At 42.5% G+C, this 19,566-nt stretch overlaps 1 protein-coding gene across 1 annotated transcript; it reads right to left on the reverse strand.

Annotated features, from left to right (window-relative positions):
* Positions 1-5,550: 5,550 nt before the first annotated feature.
* On the reverse strand, positions 5,551-14,053 carry LOC129702313 (ankyrin repeat domain-containing protein 46). The gene is made up of 4 exons (XM_055644043.1): positions 13,692-14,053; positions 9,679-9,837; positions 6,679-6,738; positions 5,551-6,466 (listed from the first exon to the last, which is right to left on the reverse strand). The coding sequence occupies exons 1-4, from the start codon at positions 14,000-14,002 to the stop codon at positions 6,250-6,252; spliced, it is 747 nt and encodes a 248-aa protein (XP_055500018.1). The 5' UTR covers positions 14,003-14,053; the 3' UTR covers positions 5,551-6,249.
* Between the last annotated feature and the right edge of the window lie 5,513 nt (positions 14,054-19,566).

Consider the following 19,566-nt stretch of genomic DNA (forward strand, 5'->3'; position numbering starts at 1 on the left):
GTCAAACTGCTTATCCCGAGTATGTCAAGAGGAATTGCAGGTACTGGTTTAAACCAAAGAAAGACACAAAAAGCTGGAGTAACTCAACGGGGCAGGTGAATGGGTGACGTCTCGGGTCGAGACCCTTCAGTCTCCAGACGAAACGTCAGCCATTCCTTCTCTCCAGTGATGTTGCCTGTCCCGCTGAGTTACTCCAGCATTTTGTGTATTTCTTCTGCTTATCCTGAGTTGTGCACTTAGCTTCACAAATACCCAAGTTTAATTCTGACCTTGGGTGCTGTGGAGTTTGCATATTCTCCCTGTGATTGCATGGGTTGCATCCCACATTCCTTGAAACATACTGCCATGTGGAGGCAGATACAATAGTGGTGTTTAAGAGGCTTTTGGATACACACATAGATATGCAGGGAATGGAGGTTTAGGGATCATGTGCAGGCAGATAAGGGCTTGTCTGCGTAACATACTGACATAGTGGGCGAAAAGCCTGTTCCTGTGCTGGACTGTTTGTTCAATGTTCTATGAGAAAAACTCAGCCAGTCATTGAAAAAAAGTGCAACAAAATAAAATAGAGACTGCAGTGGCAGGAAGAAGCAACGGGAAGAATACACTGACGGATGGTTGTATTTTGACTTTAGAATTTCGAGATACAACACAGAAACAGGCGCTTCAGTCCACTGAGTCCACGCCGACCAGCGATCACCCCATACACTAGCATTTTCCTACACACTAGGGGGGACACTTTACCGAAGCCAAATTAACCTACAAACCTAAACGTCTTTGGAATGTGGGAGGAAATCGGAGCACCCGGAGGAAATCCACGCGTTCATGGAGAGAACTTACAAACTCCATACAGGCAGCACCCGCAGTCAGGATCAAACCCACGTCTGTGTCCCTGAAAGGCAGCAACTCTACCGCTGCGCCACTGTGAATAGGAAATTGAAAATAATCTAATAGTCAGGCAGAAGGCAGATAATCCACTACAACAACTGAGAAAAGGAACAAAAGCCAAGGAGTTGGAGATTTAGAGAAAATTGCCATACTGTTTTGTTTTAATTAATTAAAGTTTTATTAATTCCAATAGTCTTACAATTTCATACAGTACTGAACCTATCCAAATCCTGCCGCTAGAATTACTTTGGGCAGAAGCCAAAATGTTTCTGTTGAAATGTACAATTCACTGTAGACAATGAAGTGAGCACATTCTCGCAGTTACTTATTCTTGTCACCACGCCTGTCGTCTTCTTTAACCCTGGAGTTCCTATTTATTCAGAGAGATAAGGGTTACTGCAGATCCAAGTTCTTTGAATACTATAAACATCCTTTTATCGTCTGATTTGTATCGATGTTGAAGAGCTAATCTAAACAAATTTAATTATGCAATTAATGCTAGGAACTATGCAGTGGCAACAAGCAAGGTCCCGTTGTTCCTTGAGTTTACATTAAACTTCGCTGTCAGCTAATTGGACATAGACTGCAGTCATGAGCAATGATTACAATACACTAAATTTGAAATAACTAGTTTTACCCAGAGGGCTTGAGGAATAATGATGAAACCTAAGACATCATCGAAGAGATGTTGCAGCTTCTGAACTTGCACAGCAAGATGTAGGATGGTGAAAATTGCACAGTGATCAAGAGGATAGATAATCAGTGCACCCCAATGTGAACAATACCTTCAGGGCCACTGGGTCAGGCAGCAATGATCACTATTATCCCATACCTACAGCAGACACAGGGGCAGCACAGTGGCACAGCGGCAGTCGCTGCCTTACAGCGCCAGTGACCCGGGTTCGATCCTGACTGCGGGTTCTGTCTGTACGTTCTACCCTGAAACTGCATGGGTTTTCTCCGGGTGCTCCAATTTCCTCCCACATTACAAAGATGTACAGGTTCATAGCCTTCTGTAAAATTATAACTTGTTCCTAGTGTGTAGGATAGTGTTGGTGTATGGGGTGATTACTGGTCGGTGCGGACACGGTGACCCAATGGGCCTGTTCCGCGCGCTATATCTGACATCTCTAAGCACCATAAAACTTCATATAAACTCTTTTGAATGTTCAGTCAATGTCCTCCCAGAATAAGTTAGTTACATAACTCTAAATAACATAAAACTAAGTCTAATAGGTAATAGTTACTTTATCTCTGGAGCACCAGGTTAAGGGACCTTCATAAACTCTTGATTAAAACCTATTCAGAGATATCAAACAAGTCCTCTTTCAGAATAACATTGAGGCTCTACTCAGAGAGTTACATTAAAGTGGAAGTGGTCACATATCAAAAAATTGGATCAGTTTGAAAGGGAATGCTTTGGTATGAGTGCTGGGACTACCGGCACCTGTCCAATGGCTTAACCCGTCCTGTAATTGTTATATGAATGGTTAATGCAGGCCCTAATCATTAAAATGTCACATACAAAAGTCAGTTTGAATTAGCTTTGTCTGGTACCACCTGTCCAATCCTTAACCCTCCCAATGAAATGCACTCAGGATTGTAGCTGTTGAATTTACATTGTTACAGAAAACTTTATTTACTCCTTATTGATGATACCTTGTACCTTAGCAAGTGCTCATGTGGGGATGAGAGGTGTGGAAGTGTGAGGTGGGAAATGGTGCTTATTGGATTACTTCTCTCACTACCCTCTCCATGTTACAAACGCCAATGAAAGACCCAAGCGAAAAAAACATGCAGGGGGAGAGAGGGAAACAAAGAAGAAATTAAAAAAAGTATAAATTGCATCTATAACCCTTGTTATTATGTACCTCTTTATAATAGATTTTGGGTATAGTGGAAGGTCCTCCTGAACGTCACCTCCAGGCCGGGCTCCCAACACCACCCCCAGACCGTATCACCTTCCCGACCGCTTCCAGGCCAGACCTACTCCCGCCACCACCGGCCCACAGCTTCCTCAACCACTTCCATGATGCGCCTGCCACGGCCACCGCCGATCCTTACCTGCACTCCAGCTGCCCGCGACCAATGACTCCAATCCTCACCTCTCCCACTGCCGCCGGAAGGCCAGGCCGTCAACTCACTGGATTCCAGGCCCATTTCCAGACCGAGGGTATGAAGAAAGGTCTTGACCCAAACGTCACCTATCCACGTTTTCCAGGAATACTGATTGATCTAGCTGAGTTACTTCAATACTTTGTGTCTTTTTGTATATTACCCCTCTATTGCAGTGGTCTGTTTTTACTACTTATGCAATGATAATCCCTTTGGTTATTGCAGACAACTGACAATAATGAATACCATTACCCCTCCTATGGTCCATTATAATGAGGGACTGCTGTACTAGAGTCACCATGTTTTATGTTTGTTTTTGGTGTCAAGAATATCTGTTCATTCTCCACAGATGCTGCCTGACCCACTGAGTAATTGAAAATCTCGTGTTTTGTTCAAAATTCCAGCATCTGTAATTCCTTGCACCAGCATTGGAGCAGGAGTTTGCCAGTTAGCTACTCAATCCATTACCCAATTGCAGCTGATATGACCCAACTTCAAACTACATTCATTCTTTTGTATCATAGTTTCAGAATTAAACATTGATGCATCAATTACTGACTGGAATAATTCCAAATTTATTACAGTCTCTGCATGGGGGAAGCTTCCTTTCGTCTCTTCTGAAAATCCTTTTTAAAAGTTTATACTGTCCCCTCCGTAATGTTTGGGACAAAGACCCATCATTTATTTATTTGCCTCTGTACTCAATTTGAGATTTGTAATAGAAAAAAATCACGCGGTTAAAGTGCATATTGTCAGATTTTAATAAAGGCCATTTTTATACATTTTGGTTTCACCATGTAGAAATTACACCAGTGTTTATACATAGTCCCCCATTTCAGGGCACCATAATGTTTGGGACACAGCAAAGTCATGTAAATGAAAGCAGTCATGTTTAGTATTTTGTTGCATATCCTTTGCATGCAATGACTGCTTGAAGCCTGCACTTCATGGACATCACCAGTTGTTGGGTATCTTCCCTGGTGATACTCTACCAGGCCTGTATTACAGTCATCTTTAGCTTATGCTTGTTTTGGGGGGTAGTCCCCTTCAGCATATAAAAGGCATGCTCAGTTGGGTGGTTGACTTGGCCACTCAAGAATTGACCATTTTTTAGCTTTGAAAAACTCCTTTGTTGCTTTAGCAGTATGTTTGGGATCATTGTCTTGCCGTAGAATGAACCGCCGGCCAATGGGTTTTGAGGCATGTTTGAATTTTGACTTTCATTGGCACAACTTTGGTCCTGATGTTGATAATAAACAGCAATAAAAGTTTCCAAAGGTGATGGAAACATTGTTAAACTTCTAAATTACAGGGGAAATAAATCTTATTTCTACTCATACCTTAAAACAAAATTCAAAACTTAATCTGTATTGCATTCCTTCCAAAACAACTATTTCCTTCTTCACCTATTATCATCATATGGCAGATGTAGCTTAATGTGGATAAATGTGAGGTTATCTACTTTCGTAGCAAAAACAGGAAAGCAGATTATTATCTAAATGGTGTCAAATTGGGAAAAGGGGAAATACAACGGGATCGGGGGTCCTTGTTCATCAGTCAATGAAAGTAAGCATGCAGGTACAGCAGGCAGTGAAGTAAACAAATGGCATGTTGGCCTTCATAGCAAGAGGAGTTGAGTATAGGAACAAGAGGAATGATTGTGGTTGATCAGCCATGATCACCTTGAATGGCAGTGCTGGCTTGAAGGGCCGAATGGCCTATTCCTGCCTTTTGTCTATCTCCAGCAATGCTTGGAGCACTGCAGGTGGAATCTAGCCAGGGTTTTGTATAAATGCAACTTGATCTATGAATACCAGCATTTGATTACATTATTATTTTCTGAATCACACCATGAGATTTTACTTATCGATGCATGTGGTTTCTCATCCCCATCGACCTCCACTGGTTCTAGCTTTTAACCATTTAAACAGGATGGGATTAGTACTTTCCAAGTTCAAAGTGAATCTCATATTTGCTTAACCTGTAAATGTCCTTGTAATTTAATGCTTCCATCTACACTGCTTACAGTACCGTCAGCTTTGTGTCATTAAAGAACTTGGACTCGTGAAATTCTAACACAGGTCAAATAAATCGCAAAATAGCTAGCCACGTGCTGTGAATTAGTGAAGTTGTTCCATTTCCCTCCTTGGCTCCTGCTGTTCAGCTCATTTTCTGGATGGGTCAGTCATTTTGCTGGAGAAGAATTTTTGAAATAGAAGAGCACCAATAGCAATGCTCCATCCTTTACATGACTACAAATATATGTTATTAAAGGTTTCAATATACCACTCTGCAGCAGGCATAGAAAGTACCACACGTCATTAAGCCATAATATGAGATGATGATAAGCATCGATAAATGGCCCTCAGGTAACAATAATTACAATCAGCAAATTTCTCCAGCAAATTACTGGGGGGCACAGAATTTTCATAAACTTACAATTGTGCATATTTTTATTTTTATTTTAATTTAACGGTTTCAAGGTTTCAATTAACCTCAATGTGGATGATGCATAATTTACCTACTGCTTCAAATAACACACACATATTGTTCAGGTACTTCAATTTATTACAATACATGGAGTAATCGTTAATACAATTAAAATTTACATTACTACAGTTTAAAAGTGCAGATTTTTGTTCTATCTTTAGGCTTAGACGGCTCCATACAGAAGACTATGGACTACAGACTAACTACTTTTAAATATCTCAATGATTATTGAAATCAGCATTCTATTGGAGTCTTGACTTCTTAATTATGTTAATCTTATAACATGAAGCCATTATTTCTAAATTCTTCATTTTGGACACATAGGAATAAGTTTTGCCACATTTCCTTAAGACAAAAAACAAAGGAAACAAAAGTATGTTTCAATGGATATTTTCACCTCTATTCTATAAACAGCCCAAAAGGTGAAGATATGTATTTTGCAACGAGCACATCAGTTTGAAGCACTACCTTTAGATTACATTTTACACAAGGCTCAAATGGATACATACTTCAGAAGTGGTCAACAAAGCTTTGCTAGTGTTACAATGCTCAAAACTAAATGTGTGTTAAAGGCTGGAATCAAAGTGAGAGCATCTAGATAGAAATTGATGCCAAGGCTACAATTGCTGAACCTTGGTTGCAGAATATTTAGTAACTGGAATGGCAAGAATCATACGCTGACCAGTTTGCTAGCATTCTGACATGCTGCCACAGACAGCATGAATCAGTATCAAACTCAGTTTTGCTGGATGCAGTTTAATGCACTAGTTCAGGCTGGTTTTCCACAAAGGGCAGGACTCCACTGACGTAGTAGGCAATGCCAAGAGACAGCAGTGCAATAACAATAATGAGCAGTAGGACCCGCCAGAAGCCCAAATCATCCACAAACTCTTGCCATGTGGATCGGAAGCTGGACAGAACACCTTCTGTATTTTGCAGATTTGGATTCAGCAGTGAGTGGCTCTCCATAGCACTTAAAAATAAAATTTGCATACAATATCAAAATATGGTCACTTACAGGTCAGTTTTAAACCATCAATTGAATCATCATGAAGCAATTACATTTAGGATTCAATACTTAAAAAAATTTTTTTTTTTTTTTAAGATCAACTAAGGAACACAAGAGCTGTTGTTTTGTGGAAAGATTCAAATTATTTTTTTGGCAAACCAACACACCAACTTTACCTGAGGGGCTGATGTTCTGTTTCCCAACCTCTGAGGATGATGTTCTGAGTCTCCTGCTCGCTAGAAGAGGCAAGAGAATAATTAGGGAACAGCTCCCCCCTCCTGTTGGGGAAGCATCAATCCTTAACTCAGTATATTCCTACAATCCTGCAATCAGGGGCATCTTAGTATGGAGGATAAACCACCAGCATACCAGATGTTGGAAAGCCACGCAAGGGCAGTTAAATGCAATTTGCTTATTGGTGGGCAAATTGTGTGTGTTTTTTTTTTAATGGATTCTTGTTTCCTATGTGAGGAATGAGAATCAGGAAAGAATATCAGAACAATTGTGACATATAAAAACACTGCATTCACTCTCTACAACTAATATAAATACAGATAGTATCATACATCCTTCTGAGGGCAAAATCTCACATATAAGCATAATTAAGTTCAATTTCCTTAAAGATTCCTTCTATTTATAAAAATAATTTCTGAATCTTAATTTGTAAAGTCACGTTGACCATAAAGATTTTTGTATTCTCTATGATCACATACGAGGTTCTGAAGTAGCCAATGTGCCTTTTTTAAAGAATGGAACTTGGGATAATACAGGTATTATGGGCCAGTGACCCTCACATCAGTGGTAGGGAAGCAATTCGAGAAGATTGAAAGGGTAAGGAATTACTTGCACTTGGAAGAGAATGGGCTAATTAGGTACAATAAACTTTTGCTTTGTCTGGTGCAGGTCATGTCTCACAAACCCGATTGAGATTTTTTGAGAAGGTGACAGGCGATTGATGAGGCTAGGGCAGTGGATGTTGTCTACATGAACTTTAGTAAGGTATTTGACAAGGTCCCTCATGGCTTGCCTTCATCACTTGGGGCAATGAGTACAAGAGTAGGGAAGTAATTTTCCAGCTTCATAAAACTTTGTTTAGGCTGCATTTGTAAGACTGTGCAGTTCTGGTCGTCCATTTACAGGAAGGATGTGGAGGGTTTAGAGAAGATGCAAAATATGTTTTCCAGGATGCTACCTGGATTAGCGGGTATCAGCTATAAGTAGAGGTTGGACAAACTTGGATTGTTTTGTCTGGAGCATTGGAGGCTAAGGGAAGACCTGATAGAAGTGTATAAAATTGAGAATTGTTTTTCCCAGTGTGGATATGTCAAATACTAGAGGGCATAGCTTTAAGGTCATGGGGGAAAGTTTAAAGGGGATGCAAAGGGCAGAATATATTTTTAAACAGAGAGTGGTATGTGCCTGAAATAAGCTGCCAGTTAGTTGTGAAAGCAGATATGATAGCGGTGTTTAAGAGGTTTTTAGATAGGCATATGAATGCAGGGAAAGGAGGGATATGGATCATGTGCAGGCAAAGATCAGCTTAATTCGACACACACATCATGGCCTAAACAGCCTGTTCCTGTGCTGTACCATCTGTTCTGTGTTATAAAAGTACAATCAACTGGAGCAAAAATATATTCCTCATTACCCTTGGGGAGCAAATACAAACAAACTGAAATAGCATCAAATGGTTTTTGTGTGATGTTTTCCACAAGGCCACCATCTTTTTCTAAACTTCTCCCCTATGTGAACTGGTTCCAAGTCAAAGACTAACCCTTATTCTTTTTTCTTTATGCATCCTCACCCCTTCTTTCTAAGTCATAAAACATTAAATTTCTCATTAAAAGCATCCTTCATTTTTTCCCCTGTTCCTTTAATCCATTACAGAATGCATTACACCTCAGATTAACCAACACTACCCTGGGCTTTTCCTTTATGCATGCCTCAAAGTAATTCACTGTTGTAATCAATTCAACGATTAATTTTCAAATTTTTACTGAAATGTCCTTCTTTCCTGCATTTTTGAACTAATGTTGTGTTGCGAGTATGTGGAATTCTCTGCCTCAGAGGGCGGTGGAGGCCAGTTCTCTGGATACTTTCAAGAGAGCTAGATAGGGCTCTTAAAGATAGCGGAGTCAGGGGATATGGGAAGAAGGCAGGAACGGGGTACTGATTGTGGATGATCAGCCATGATCACATTGAATGGCTCGAAGGGTTGAATGGCCTACTCCTGCACCTATTGTCTATATTGTACAAATTCTCAAATTATAATATAAATAAAAGAAACAGGGAACCAAGACATACCTGCCCGTAATCAGTGGTATAATCAATGCATGTGATTCATGATCTCGGCTGGGCAAGAATCAAGGAGCGGTATTATTTGATGAGATGTGGGAATCGGGGATTAAGAGTGTAAGGGTCATGCCTTTTGCTAGCACCCAACTAAAAAGCTGTTTTGATCAAGACCTGCAAGAGGGCCTGGGATAACTTATAGTGGAGCAAAAAGCCTAGATCATGAATCACATGCATTGATGATACCACTGATTACAGGCAGGTATGTCTTCGTAAAGTTTGCAACTTAAATTTATACACTTGCATGATATTTAACTCAAGCTGCTAAAGCAATGAACAGAAAAAGATCCTTAAAAATGATGCCAATATCAAAGGCTAAGAAACAAAACATAGAAATTAGGTGCAGGAGTAGGCCATTCGGCCCTTCGAGCCTGCACCGCCATTCAATATGATCATGGCTGATCATCCAACTCAGTATCCCGTACCTGCCTTCTCTCCATACCCTCTGATCCCCTTGGCCACAAGGGCCACATCTAACTCCCTCTTAAATATAGCCAATGAACTGGCCTCAACTACCCTCTGTGGCAGAGAGTTCCAGAGATTCACCACTCTCTGTGTGAAAAAAGTTTTTCTCATCTCGGTTTTAAAGGATTTCCCTCTTATCCTTAAGCTGTGACCGCTTGTCCTGGACTTCCCCAACATCGGAAACAATCTTCCTGCATCTAGCCTGTCCAACCCCTTAAGAATTTTGTGTTTCTATAAGATCCCCTCTCAATCTCCTAAATCTTGTAAAAGTTTATGTTCTCAACAGTTTACAAAAATATCTAATAATAAAGCACCATAAAATATCCACAAACCCAGGTTTTTAACCTCTTAATGTTTACCTCTCGTTTTCTGCAGTCTGCATAATTTCTAGCTTAGAATGAGTTCCACGGTTGAATCCTTTCACCTCCTGCTCCTCCAGCGACTCCAGTAACTTGATTGCATCTTTGTTTACTCCTCTACGCTTTGCCAATACAAGCGGTGTGGAACCATGATGGTTGCTGAGTTACCACAAAATGAAATCAATGATTTTTACTCATGCAATAAAGCAAACTCAGTTATTTCCAAAATGTTCTACGGAAACCAAAAGTCTGTCAATTGTTAACTGTCACTTAGTAGTTATATATATTTTTATACAAAACAAAAACACGGTGGCTTCATCTTAAGCATCAAATAGGAAAACTAAACTAAATTGCGGACTATCATATTGCACTCTATTTCGCCATTTCTTCATGAGCATATTACAAACATATAAATACATAGGCAAGTTGGCGGCGCAGTGCTAGAGCTGCTGCCTTGCAGCATCAGAGACCCAGATTTGATCCCGACTACAAGTATTGTCTATATGGAGTTTGTACTCGTTCTCCCCGTGACCTGGGTGCTCCAGTTTAATTCCATACTCCAAAGACGTACACGTTTGTAGGTTAATTGGCTTGGTGAAATTGTAAATTGTCCCTAGTGTGTGTAGGATAATGTTAGTGTGGGCCGGAGGGCCTGTTTCCGTGCTGTATTTCTAAACTAAAAAAAAACCCGAAACCTTTCAGGTTCAAATATTACCTAAAGATCAGCCACAAGAGATTTAAATAGTTGGCATGATTTAAGAGGGTCTTTTCCCCTCTTTGCCCATAATTGAACCATCCTATCACAACTAGAGATCAGTCCTGAACTATTATCTACCTTATTGGAGACCCTCGGACTATCTTTGATCTGATTTTACTGGCTTTATCTTGCATTCAACATTATTCATATTATTCCACTTATCGTGTATCTGTACACTATGAATGGCTCAATTGTAATCATGTATTGACTTTCTGCTGACTGGTTAGCACATAACAAAAGCTTTACACTGTATCTGGGTACACGTGCCAATAAACTAAACTAAACTGGAAGGGTGGATCCTTGATCCATCACTGATACTAATCTTCAACACTGCTCCACAGCCCTAATGGACCTGAACTTTGTCTAACAACACAATTCAGTACTATTTACTACAGTCAGATTAGAGATGCCATGTTACATTCTCCAAGGAAATCACATTAATAAGCAACAGGCCTACTGAGTCTAATTACATGGAGGTGAAGCAGCTGCAGCAGTTAATAATAATATCTTGCCAATAGAATACCATTGGAACAATATGTTTACAAACAGCAATGCATTAGAATTTTAACTATATAGCTCATTCATGTCTGTGATTGAAACTCCAGGAATTATGCTGGGGTTGAATAAAAATATAGTCACGTCAGACAACTTGAACTGGAAGTCAGGCTATTGGACATGAATGCGAGAAAACAAATGGAGACAAAAAGCAGCAGATATTGGAATCCAGAGCAATAAAATACTGCAAAAAGAGATTAAGCTCAACATGTCCGTTCATAAAATATATTCAGGGACAGTCATTAAATTATAAATCAGAACCTATAAATGAGGTGCAATTTATTGATCCTTAATTCACTCCAAGACTTTACCTGGATTTCAACAGCATTACATAGGCGAAGGAAGATTCATGACCAAATGTTAAAAGGGCCTAGGAAGCCTTCATGAATATCAGTGAAGTATGTGGAAATATCAGGGAAGCATTCTGTAGATAAAAAGTTGTTCCCGTTTCAATTTCAAATAGAGAAGATACAGTATGCAGGCTTATTTTTTCCCTAGATTAGTGGATTATCTTTGAACCAATTGATTGATCTGTATGCTTAAATTCAACCACATAAGTCATTAGTTGTGGAACACTACACAAACTCTGCAGAAATTAAAAGTTTTGAGAAGATTCCTAACCAGAAACGGTACCTATCCATGTCCTCCAGAGATGCTGCCTGACACGCTGAGTTACTCCGGCACTTTGTTTTGCTCACGATTTCAGCATCTGCAGTTCCTTATGCCTCCAGAAATTAACCAAACTGTATAAGTTAAACTAAGAAAAATATATGGACAGGTTTCCAATGTTTGTCCAAAGCTCGGGATATAAATCACATTAAGTACTGATGGAGAAAGACAAACATTTGGTGGCAGGCTGGGCAAGTGTTAAATTCTGCTCACAATCACACGAGATATGAGCAGAGTATATGCTTTCAGGTTGAGAAAGCAATCAAATAACACTGGAATTTACACATCTTGCATTGACATTGTGAATGCACCACTGTGATTCCCTGTATTTTGCTACGGCATGTACAAGTGTCTAAACAACCTGTTCTTGCTTCTATTTCTTCTGTCCTGTGACGTCATTAAACTTTTATTTTATAACTTCACAAAAAAGTTGTTGAGTCCAAAGACCCATTATAAACTTCAGAGATGTGTATGTACGCAGACACAGCTTTTCACTGTGCCTCAGTACACATGCCAAAAATACACCCACACCACATACCAGCTAATTTCAGCACAGCAAACTTGCCCAAAAAGTGGTGGGAATTGATGGGGAAGGGCTTAAGACAGATAGGAATACTGAGAGTGAAAAAAAGAACTGCAGATGCTGGTATGTACCGAAGATAAACTCAGCGGGGTAGGCAGCATCTCTAGAGAAAAGATCTCTGAAGACACCCATCCTTTTTCTCCAGAGATGCTGCCTGACCCGCTGAGTTACTCTTGTACTCTGTGTCTAACTTTGGTATAAACCAGCATCTCCTCTATCTAAGAATACTGAGAGCTATGAGTGCAGAGGTGGTTTACCAGAATGATGCCTGGATTAGGGGGGATATTAGCCACAGGGAAAGGTTGGACTGACTTGGAGGTTCAGGTGAGACCTGATAGAAGTACGAAAAAAGAGGCATTTCTTGGGAAGACAGTCAGAACCTTCTTTTCCAGAATGGAAATATCAAATGCTAGAGGGCATAGCTTTAAGGGCTAAGGGACAAAATTTAAAGATGTGCAGGGCAAGATTTTTTTTTTTCACACATATGTGGTGGGTGCCTGGAACACACTGCCAGGGGTGGTGGGAATGGTGCCGTGGAGACCAATACAATAATGGAGTTAAAGAGGCTTTTAGATAGACACATGGGGCAAGAAATAGAAGCATGAACATATGACATAGGGGGCGTCACGATAGCACAGTGGCCTCACAGCACCAGAGATGCGGGTTTGATCCTGACTACGGATGCCGCCTGTACAGAATTTGTAAATTCTTCTTGTGACTACATGGGTTTTCCCTGGTTTCCTCCTGCGCTCCAAAGGTTTGTAGGTTAATTGGCTTCGGTAAAAATTGTAAATTGTTCCTAGTACGTAGGACACTAGTGTATTGGGGTGTAGGAAAGAACTGCAGATGCTGGTTTAAATCAAAGGTAGGCACAAAATGCTGGAATAACTCAGCAGGACAGGCAGCGTCTCTGGAGAGAAGGAATGGGTGAAGACTGAAGAAGGGTCTCGACCCGAAACGTCACCCATTCCTTCACTCCAGAGATGCTGCCTGTCCCGCTGAGTTACTCCAGCATTTTGTGTCTATCTAGTGTATGGGAGGGGGGGCTGGTCGACGCAGACTCGGTGGACTGAAGGGCCTGATTTTGCACTGTATCTCCAAACTAAAACATGAATATGCAGGGAATGGAGGATTATGGATTATGTGCAGGCAGTTAAGAGATGGTCTTGATATTATGTTCGGCACAGACATTATTGCATGAAAGGGCCCGTTACTGTGGTGTGCCTTCTATGTAGAAACAAGGCACTGCAGATGCTAGTTTACAAACGAGACAAAGTGCTGGAGTAACTCAGGGTGGGGGCAGGCAGCATGGATGCTGAGTTACTCCAGCACTGTGTGTCTTTTGTAAAGCAGCACCTGCAGTTCCTACACAGCTGTGATGTTGTATGTCCTATGAAGCGGATGGGGCTGGCAGCGGGTGGAGGGGTGCACGGCCTCCCAGTGACCCACCAGATGTCGATCTTCAGGCCGTTGGAGACGAGGAACTGGATGGAGTCGACGTGGCCGCAGAGGTGCAGCGCTGTGTTGCCCTGGTAGTCGGTGGCGAGCAGGTCGGCGCCGAACTTGTGCAGCAGGCGGCAGATGTCGACGTTGCCGCGGGCGGCGGCCACATGAAGGCCGCTACGGCCCCGAGCGTCGCGGATGTTGGGGTCGAAGCCGCTCTCCAGCAGCCGCTTGGAGTAGGTGATGTCGCCGTCCATGCAGGCCTGTAGCAGCGGCACCCCGCTCTGGCTAGAGTCGTTGATGAACACATACGACATGGCGGCGGCGGCGGCGGCTCACTGGCAGCGGCGGCACAGGCGCAGTGCGCCGGCACACCGCGCAGCCGCAGCCCCACTACGGCAACAACAAGAAAACAAAAGTAATCAACGACCCCGCAGTTGGCCATGGAGCAGCTAGGGGATGTTGCAGTGAGGAGCTGCAGATGTGGCAGTGAGGAGCTGCAGATGTTGCAGTGAGGAGCTGCAGATGTTGCAGTGAGGAGCTGCAGATGTGGCAGTGAGGAGCTGCAGATGTTGCAGTGAGGAGCTGCAGATGTTGCAGTGAGGAGCTGCAGATGTTGCAGTGAGGAGCTGCAGATGTGGCAGTGAGGAGCTGCAGATGTGGCAGTGAGGAGCTGCAGATGTGGCAGTGAGGAGCTGCAGATGTGCCAGTGAGGAGCTGCAGATGTGGCAGTGAGGAGCTGCAGATGTGGCAGTGAGGAGCTGCAGATGTGGCAGTGAGGAGCTGCAGATGTGGCAGTGAGGAGCTGCAGATGTGGCAGTGAGGAGCTGCAGATGTGGCAGTGAGGAGCTGCAGATGTGGCAGATGAGGAGCTGCAGATGTGGCAGTGAGGAGCTGCAGATGTGGCAGTGAGGAGCTGCAGATGTGGCAGTGAGGAGCTGCAGATGTGGCAGTGAGGAGCTGCAGATGTGGCAGTGAGGAGCTGCAGATGTGGCAGTGAGGAGCTGCAGATGTGGCAGTGAGGAGCTGCAGATGTGGCAGTGAGGAGCTGCAGATGTGGCAGTGAGGAGCTGCAGATGTTGCAGTGAGGAGCTGCAGATGTGCCAGTGAGGAGCTGCAGATGTTGCAGTGAGGAGCTGCAGATGTGGCAGTGAGGAGCTGCAGATGTGGCAGTGAGGAGCTGCAGATGTGGCAGTGAGGAGCTGCAGATGTGCCAGTGAGTAGCTGCAGATGTTGCAGTGAGGAGCTGCAGATGCAGCAGTGAGGAAGGAGCTGCAGATGTAGCAGTGAGGAGCTGCAGATGTGGCAACAAAGAGTGGCTGATGTAGCAGCAAGGAGCTGCAGATGTAAGGAACAAGAAACTGCAGAGGTAGGAGCAACAAACAAGGGGCAGCAGAGGTAGGAGCAAGATACTGCAGATGCCGTTTTATTTTTAAATAAGACACAAAGTGCTACAGTTCACAGAACATAGTCCATGGAATAGCAATGTTACAAAATTTTGAGATTTAAAAAAGCAAGTCTACAATTTATCCCATCAGATAAAGCATAAAAAGAAGTTTAATGTGACACCTAATTCACTTTCATGAGGCATCTTCAGTATTAAAAATGTTATGGCCATTTTCATACTCTGAAATTAGCATCTTGTTCCCTATTGCTTTTCCATTGACTTAACTCAAAAGCTGTGATTAAGGACAGTCAAAACCCCATAACTTTCTTAAAATTTAAGAGAACTGAATGAAATTTTCAGTTATTATAGATTGAAGCATTCTGAAACAAATATGAAACAATCTTACGTAGATGACCTGAAATTAAAGCATATAATTAGTTAGTTACCCAATTGTTGCTAATTACAAAATTCAATTACTAGATCTAAACATCTATCCATTTCTTAAGAAAAAGTTAACATTTTTAAATAGCCTAAGTGTTCAAATAACATTCACACAATAATTCACAATATAACATGATTTTTAAATCTCATTGTCATTAATTTATAGGCCAAATGGAAGGAATTTAGTGTTTAATTCCCGTAAATTAATGGTCATTTAAATCATCTTGCTAGTGGGATTTTGTGGAACGCGCTGGTTTGGAACGTTGCGGTTGCAGTGAATTTAAACCTCATATCGGCAAGAAAAATACTGCCGGTTCGTATATTTACACAATGAGATTTTTGCAACGTGAAATTTTGATTAAAGGCATCCTTAGAAGCAAGTTTATATATAAAGTAAACGGCTTTCCTTTACCTGTCCGGTACATGAAATCCGTCCCCGTTGTCGGCGTTGACGGCTTTAGAAGATTATTTTTAATTTACTCCTGTTCATAAAATATCCAGTGCAGTTTAAAAGAAACTTAATAAAACGGCAGTCGAAGGGATTATTCTTTAGCAGCTAAACAGCCTGACAGACATCGATTTGAATAGGCTGGAGAAACAAGGCATTTTAAACCCGCCCCCCACTCAAATGCGCCAAAGTCGCGCACACGGGCAGCGACAGATCTGCAGCGCCGCTGAAGGTAAGTTTTGTAACATACCTACATGGAAAGGTACCCAAAATGCTGGTGTAACTCAGTGGGTCATGCAGCATCTCTAAATAGGTGATGTTTCTTCAGACTGAAAGATAGAGAAGATAGACACAAAAAGCTGGTAACTCAGCGGGACAGGCAGCATCTCTGGAGAGAAGGAATGGGAGACGTTTCATGTCCAGACCATTCCTCAGAGAGGAGTTGAAAGATCGAGAAGACCAGAACAAAATTGGGCTGGCAACTGAAGACCACAGGAAGAGTGGAGTCCATAAAGGCCCATTGTTGGCTGCGGATGATGTGCTAACGACAGGGATAAAGGATGCGAACAGTGGAAATAGTAGGATGACTGGAGAGGTGGAAAGGGGCAGGGGGAGGGCGAGGGGGAGGGCGAGGGGGAGGTGGGGAGAGGAATGCAGGAGTTACTTAAATAAATCAACGCTGCCTGAGCAAAATATGAGGTGGTGTTCCTCCAATTTGAGTAGAATTAGGCCATTCGGTCCATCAAGTCTACTCCGCCATTCAATCATAGCTAATCTATCTTTCCCTCTCAACCACATTCTCCTGCCTTCTCCCCATAACCCGTACTAATCAAGAATCTATCTATCTCTGCCTTAAAAACGCATCAGCAACACTTTGTGTTTTGCTCATGATTCCAGCATCTTCCGTCTCCTGTGTCTCTCGAATGTGCATTTCTCCACTAGGACTAAATAACAACATATTTTTTTAATGTAATGCATAACTAAAATACCAGAAATGTACACAGTTAATTTACAGCCAAGTCGCAGAATTGAAATAAAAATTATACTCAAGATAATTTCAGTTGCATAATAGAGCGTCACGGAAACTGGCCTTTGGCCCCATCGAGTCCATGCCAACCATTAGGCATCTATTTACGTTAATGCTTCTCCAAGCCCATTGTATTCTCCCCACTCCCCTATAACTTCCCCCCAGATTCCACTACCCACCTTTCTAAGGGGGAAGCTACAGTGGCCAATTAACCTGATGTTAATAAGGAAATATAGACAATTTTCTGCAGCTAAATGATGTTTAAAGATGTGAGTATTTTACATATCAAACACTCATATTATTCTGTTCAATATTTCTCTCTTTTAATGTTGTTTGTTAAATTTCAGATATCCACATGTGGCCTCGCCAAGTCCACACTAAATGTACCCTCCCAAACAAAGCGAGGCATTTGTTGCTAAAACAGACACAAAGTCCAAGAGTAACTCATCGGGTCAAGCAGCATCGCTGGAGAACACGGATAGGTGGCGTTTTGGGTTGCGACCTTTCTTCTTCAGCGGGTCCTGAACTGAAATGTCACCTATCCATGTTCTCCAGGTGTGTTGCCTGGCTCGCTGAGTTACTCCAGCACCTTGGGTCTTATTTTTGTAATCTAGCATCTGCAGTTCCTTGTTTCTATTCCCCTTCCCTTGCCCCACCCTGGTGCCCACCAATTTCTCCCACAATTCCCCCCCCCCCCCCCCCATTTTATTCCAACTATATCCCTTCCTCTGACTTCACATTTCACACCTCTTCTGACTATCTCACACCCTTGTGTCTCCTTTGCATCTCTAGCCTTTGTTCACCCATCTGCCAGGCTTTGTCCCATCTCCATCACTTTTCCAGTTTTCTCCACCCTACTACGAACAGTTTGAAAAAGGATCCTGAACTGAAACGTTACCTATAGGGGGGTTGCATGTAAGGTCATTGGGTCAAAAGGCGTGACGCTCAATCTGTCTGGAGGACATGGCAGACTCCCGCACACACTGTTATCACACGAAACGCGTACTTTCTTATCTGTTAAAAACCACCAAAACGGTCAATTTTTGCGCTGTAAAATAATTGTGGAGGGTGACTGAGTGCTCTAAACCAAATGCTCTAGTATATTTGCTCTGAACCCGAGCATCAAGGTATAAGCGGCCGAAGTAGCGCATCCCTCCGTTACAGCCCCCACTCTCCCCCTGGGGTCAGCGCTGTCCAGCCACGGCCGCCCTTCACCCCGTCTTCTCCTGTGAGCCACACTGCCACAGGCTGTGGGTCGGGAGCGCATACACACACGGGGCCGGGTGGAGCGGGGCCGCATAGGGGGCAAAAACCTGGCAACGTCCCCATCAGCTGCAGCAGAGTTGGGGACAGTCTGGTCCCTCCGCCTACCCAGAGTCACTGACCGCGCTGCACCGGCACCCCGACCTCCACCTTCCCTCCACCCCAGGCCGCGGGGATAGACGGCCCGGAGACTGCGAGTGTGGAACCAGTCATCGTGAAGTTCGGATGCTGGGACGGAAGAAGAGCCATAGTAAGTGCTTACCTGCGGTTCACCGCGTGTACTCCAGTTGGCGTTGCATGGCAACAGTACGGGTCACGGGTCGTGACCTCGACTGCCGTGCAACCTCCCTATACATCTCTTCCACATCTGCTGCCTGAGCCATTGAGTTACTCCAGCACTTTGTGTTTTTTATTTTAAACCAGCATTTGAAGTTCCTTGTGTTTCTATTATGGTGCGTTATGTTCATATTAATGAGTAGTGACTTTCTACAGCTGAAGCAATCTTCTTTATTGTTGCGTGCAATAATTACTGTACCGTGTATATAATACAGTACTGATTATTGTCTCGTAGTTTCCATTTTACATGGTGTAATCATTAAGTTAGATCAAGTCAATTAGATCAACTGAAATTAGTTAAATCCCCTGCTGTTTCTCTCCTGTATTATAAGCCAATCATCTGATGCCAATAGAAAAGGATGTGAGTTAATTTAGAATCAAAATGTAAATTAATTTGAAATGAAATCACAAGGGTTTAAAATAATTCAAAGCTGGCAAAGTGTATGCACTTTCTGTATGGGTAGAATGTGAGTTATCAGGTAGACACAAAATGCTGGAGTAACTCAGCGGGTGAATCAGCATCTCTGGAGAGAAGGAATGGGCGACGTTTTGGGTCGAGACCCTTCCTCAGACTCTTCGATGTGAGTTATCAGTGTCTTTTCATCTGTAATAGTGCAGCGCATACCATGTGCTCCTTATTATTGTGTCTTTTTAAAGCTCCAATAGTTATGTTTTGCCATTACATTTTCTGTATATGTATTTAGACGGAATAAAGATTAGAAACTATTGAAAACTATTTAAAATGTATCTAATGTCGTGGTGTGATATGATTTTTAACTGGAAATTTCTTCTCTCAGAGGGTGGAGAATCTCTGCAGTTCCTTCCCTTTGAAGTGGGGCCACACTGGGATACAGTGCACAGTTTTGCCCCACCCCGCCCCTACCAAAGGATGTTGTAGCAGGGTAAAGGGAAGATTAAGGAGGGAAGAGAGGGAAGGGGAGAAGGAGGATGGAGAATGGGAGGGGGGAGAAGAGTAGTA

The sequence above is a fragment of the Leucoraja erinacea genome, chromosome 12, assembly GCF_028641065.1.
Source record: "Leucoraja erinacea ecotype New England chromosome 12, Leri_hhj_1, whole genome shotgun sequence".
NCBI lineage: Eukaryota > Metazoa > Chordata > Chondrichthyes > Rajiformes > Rajidae > Leucoraja > Leucoraja erinaceus.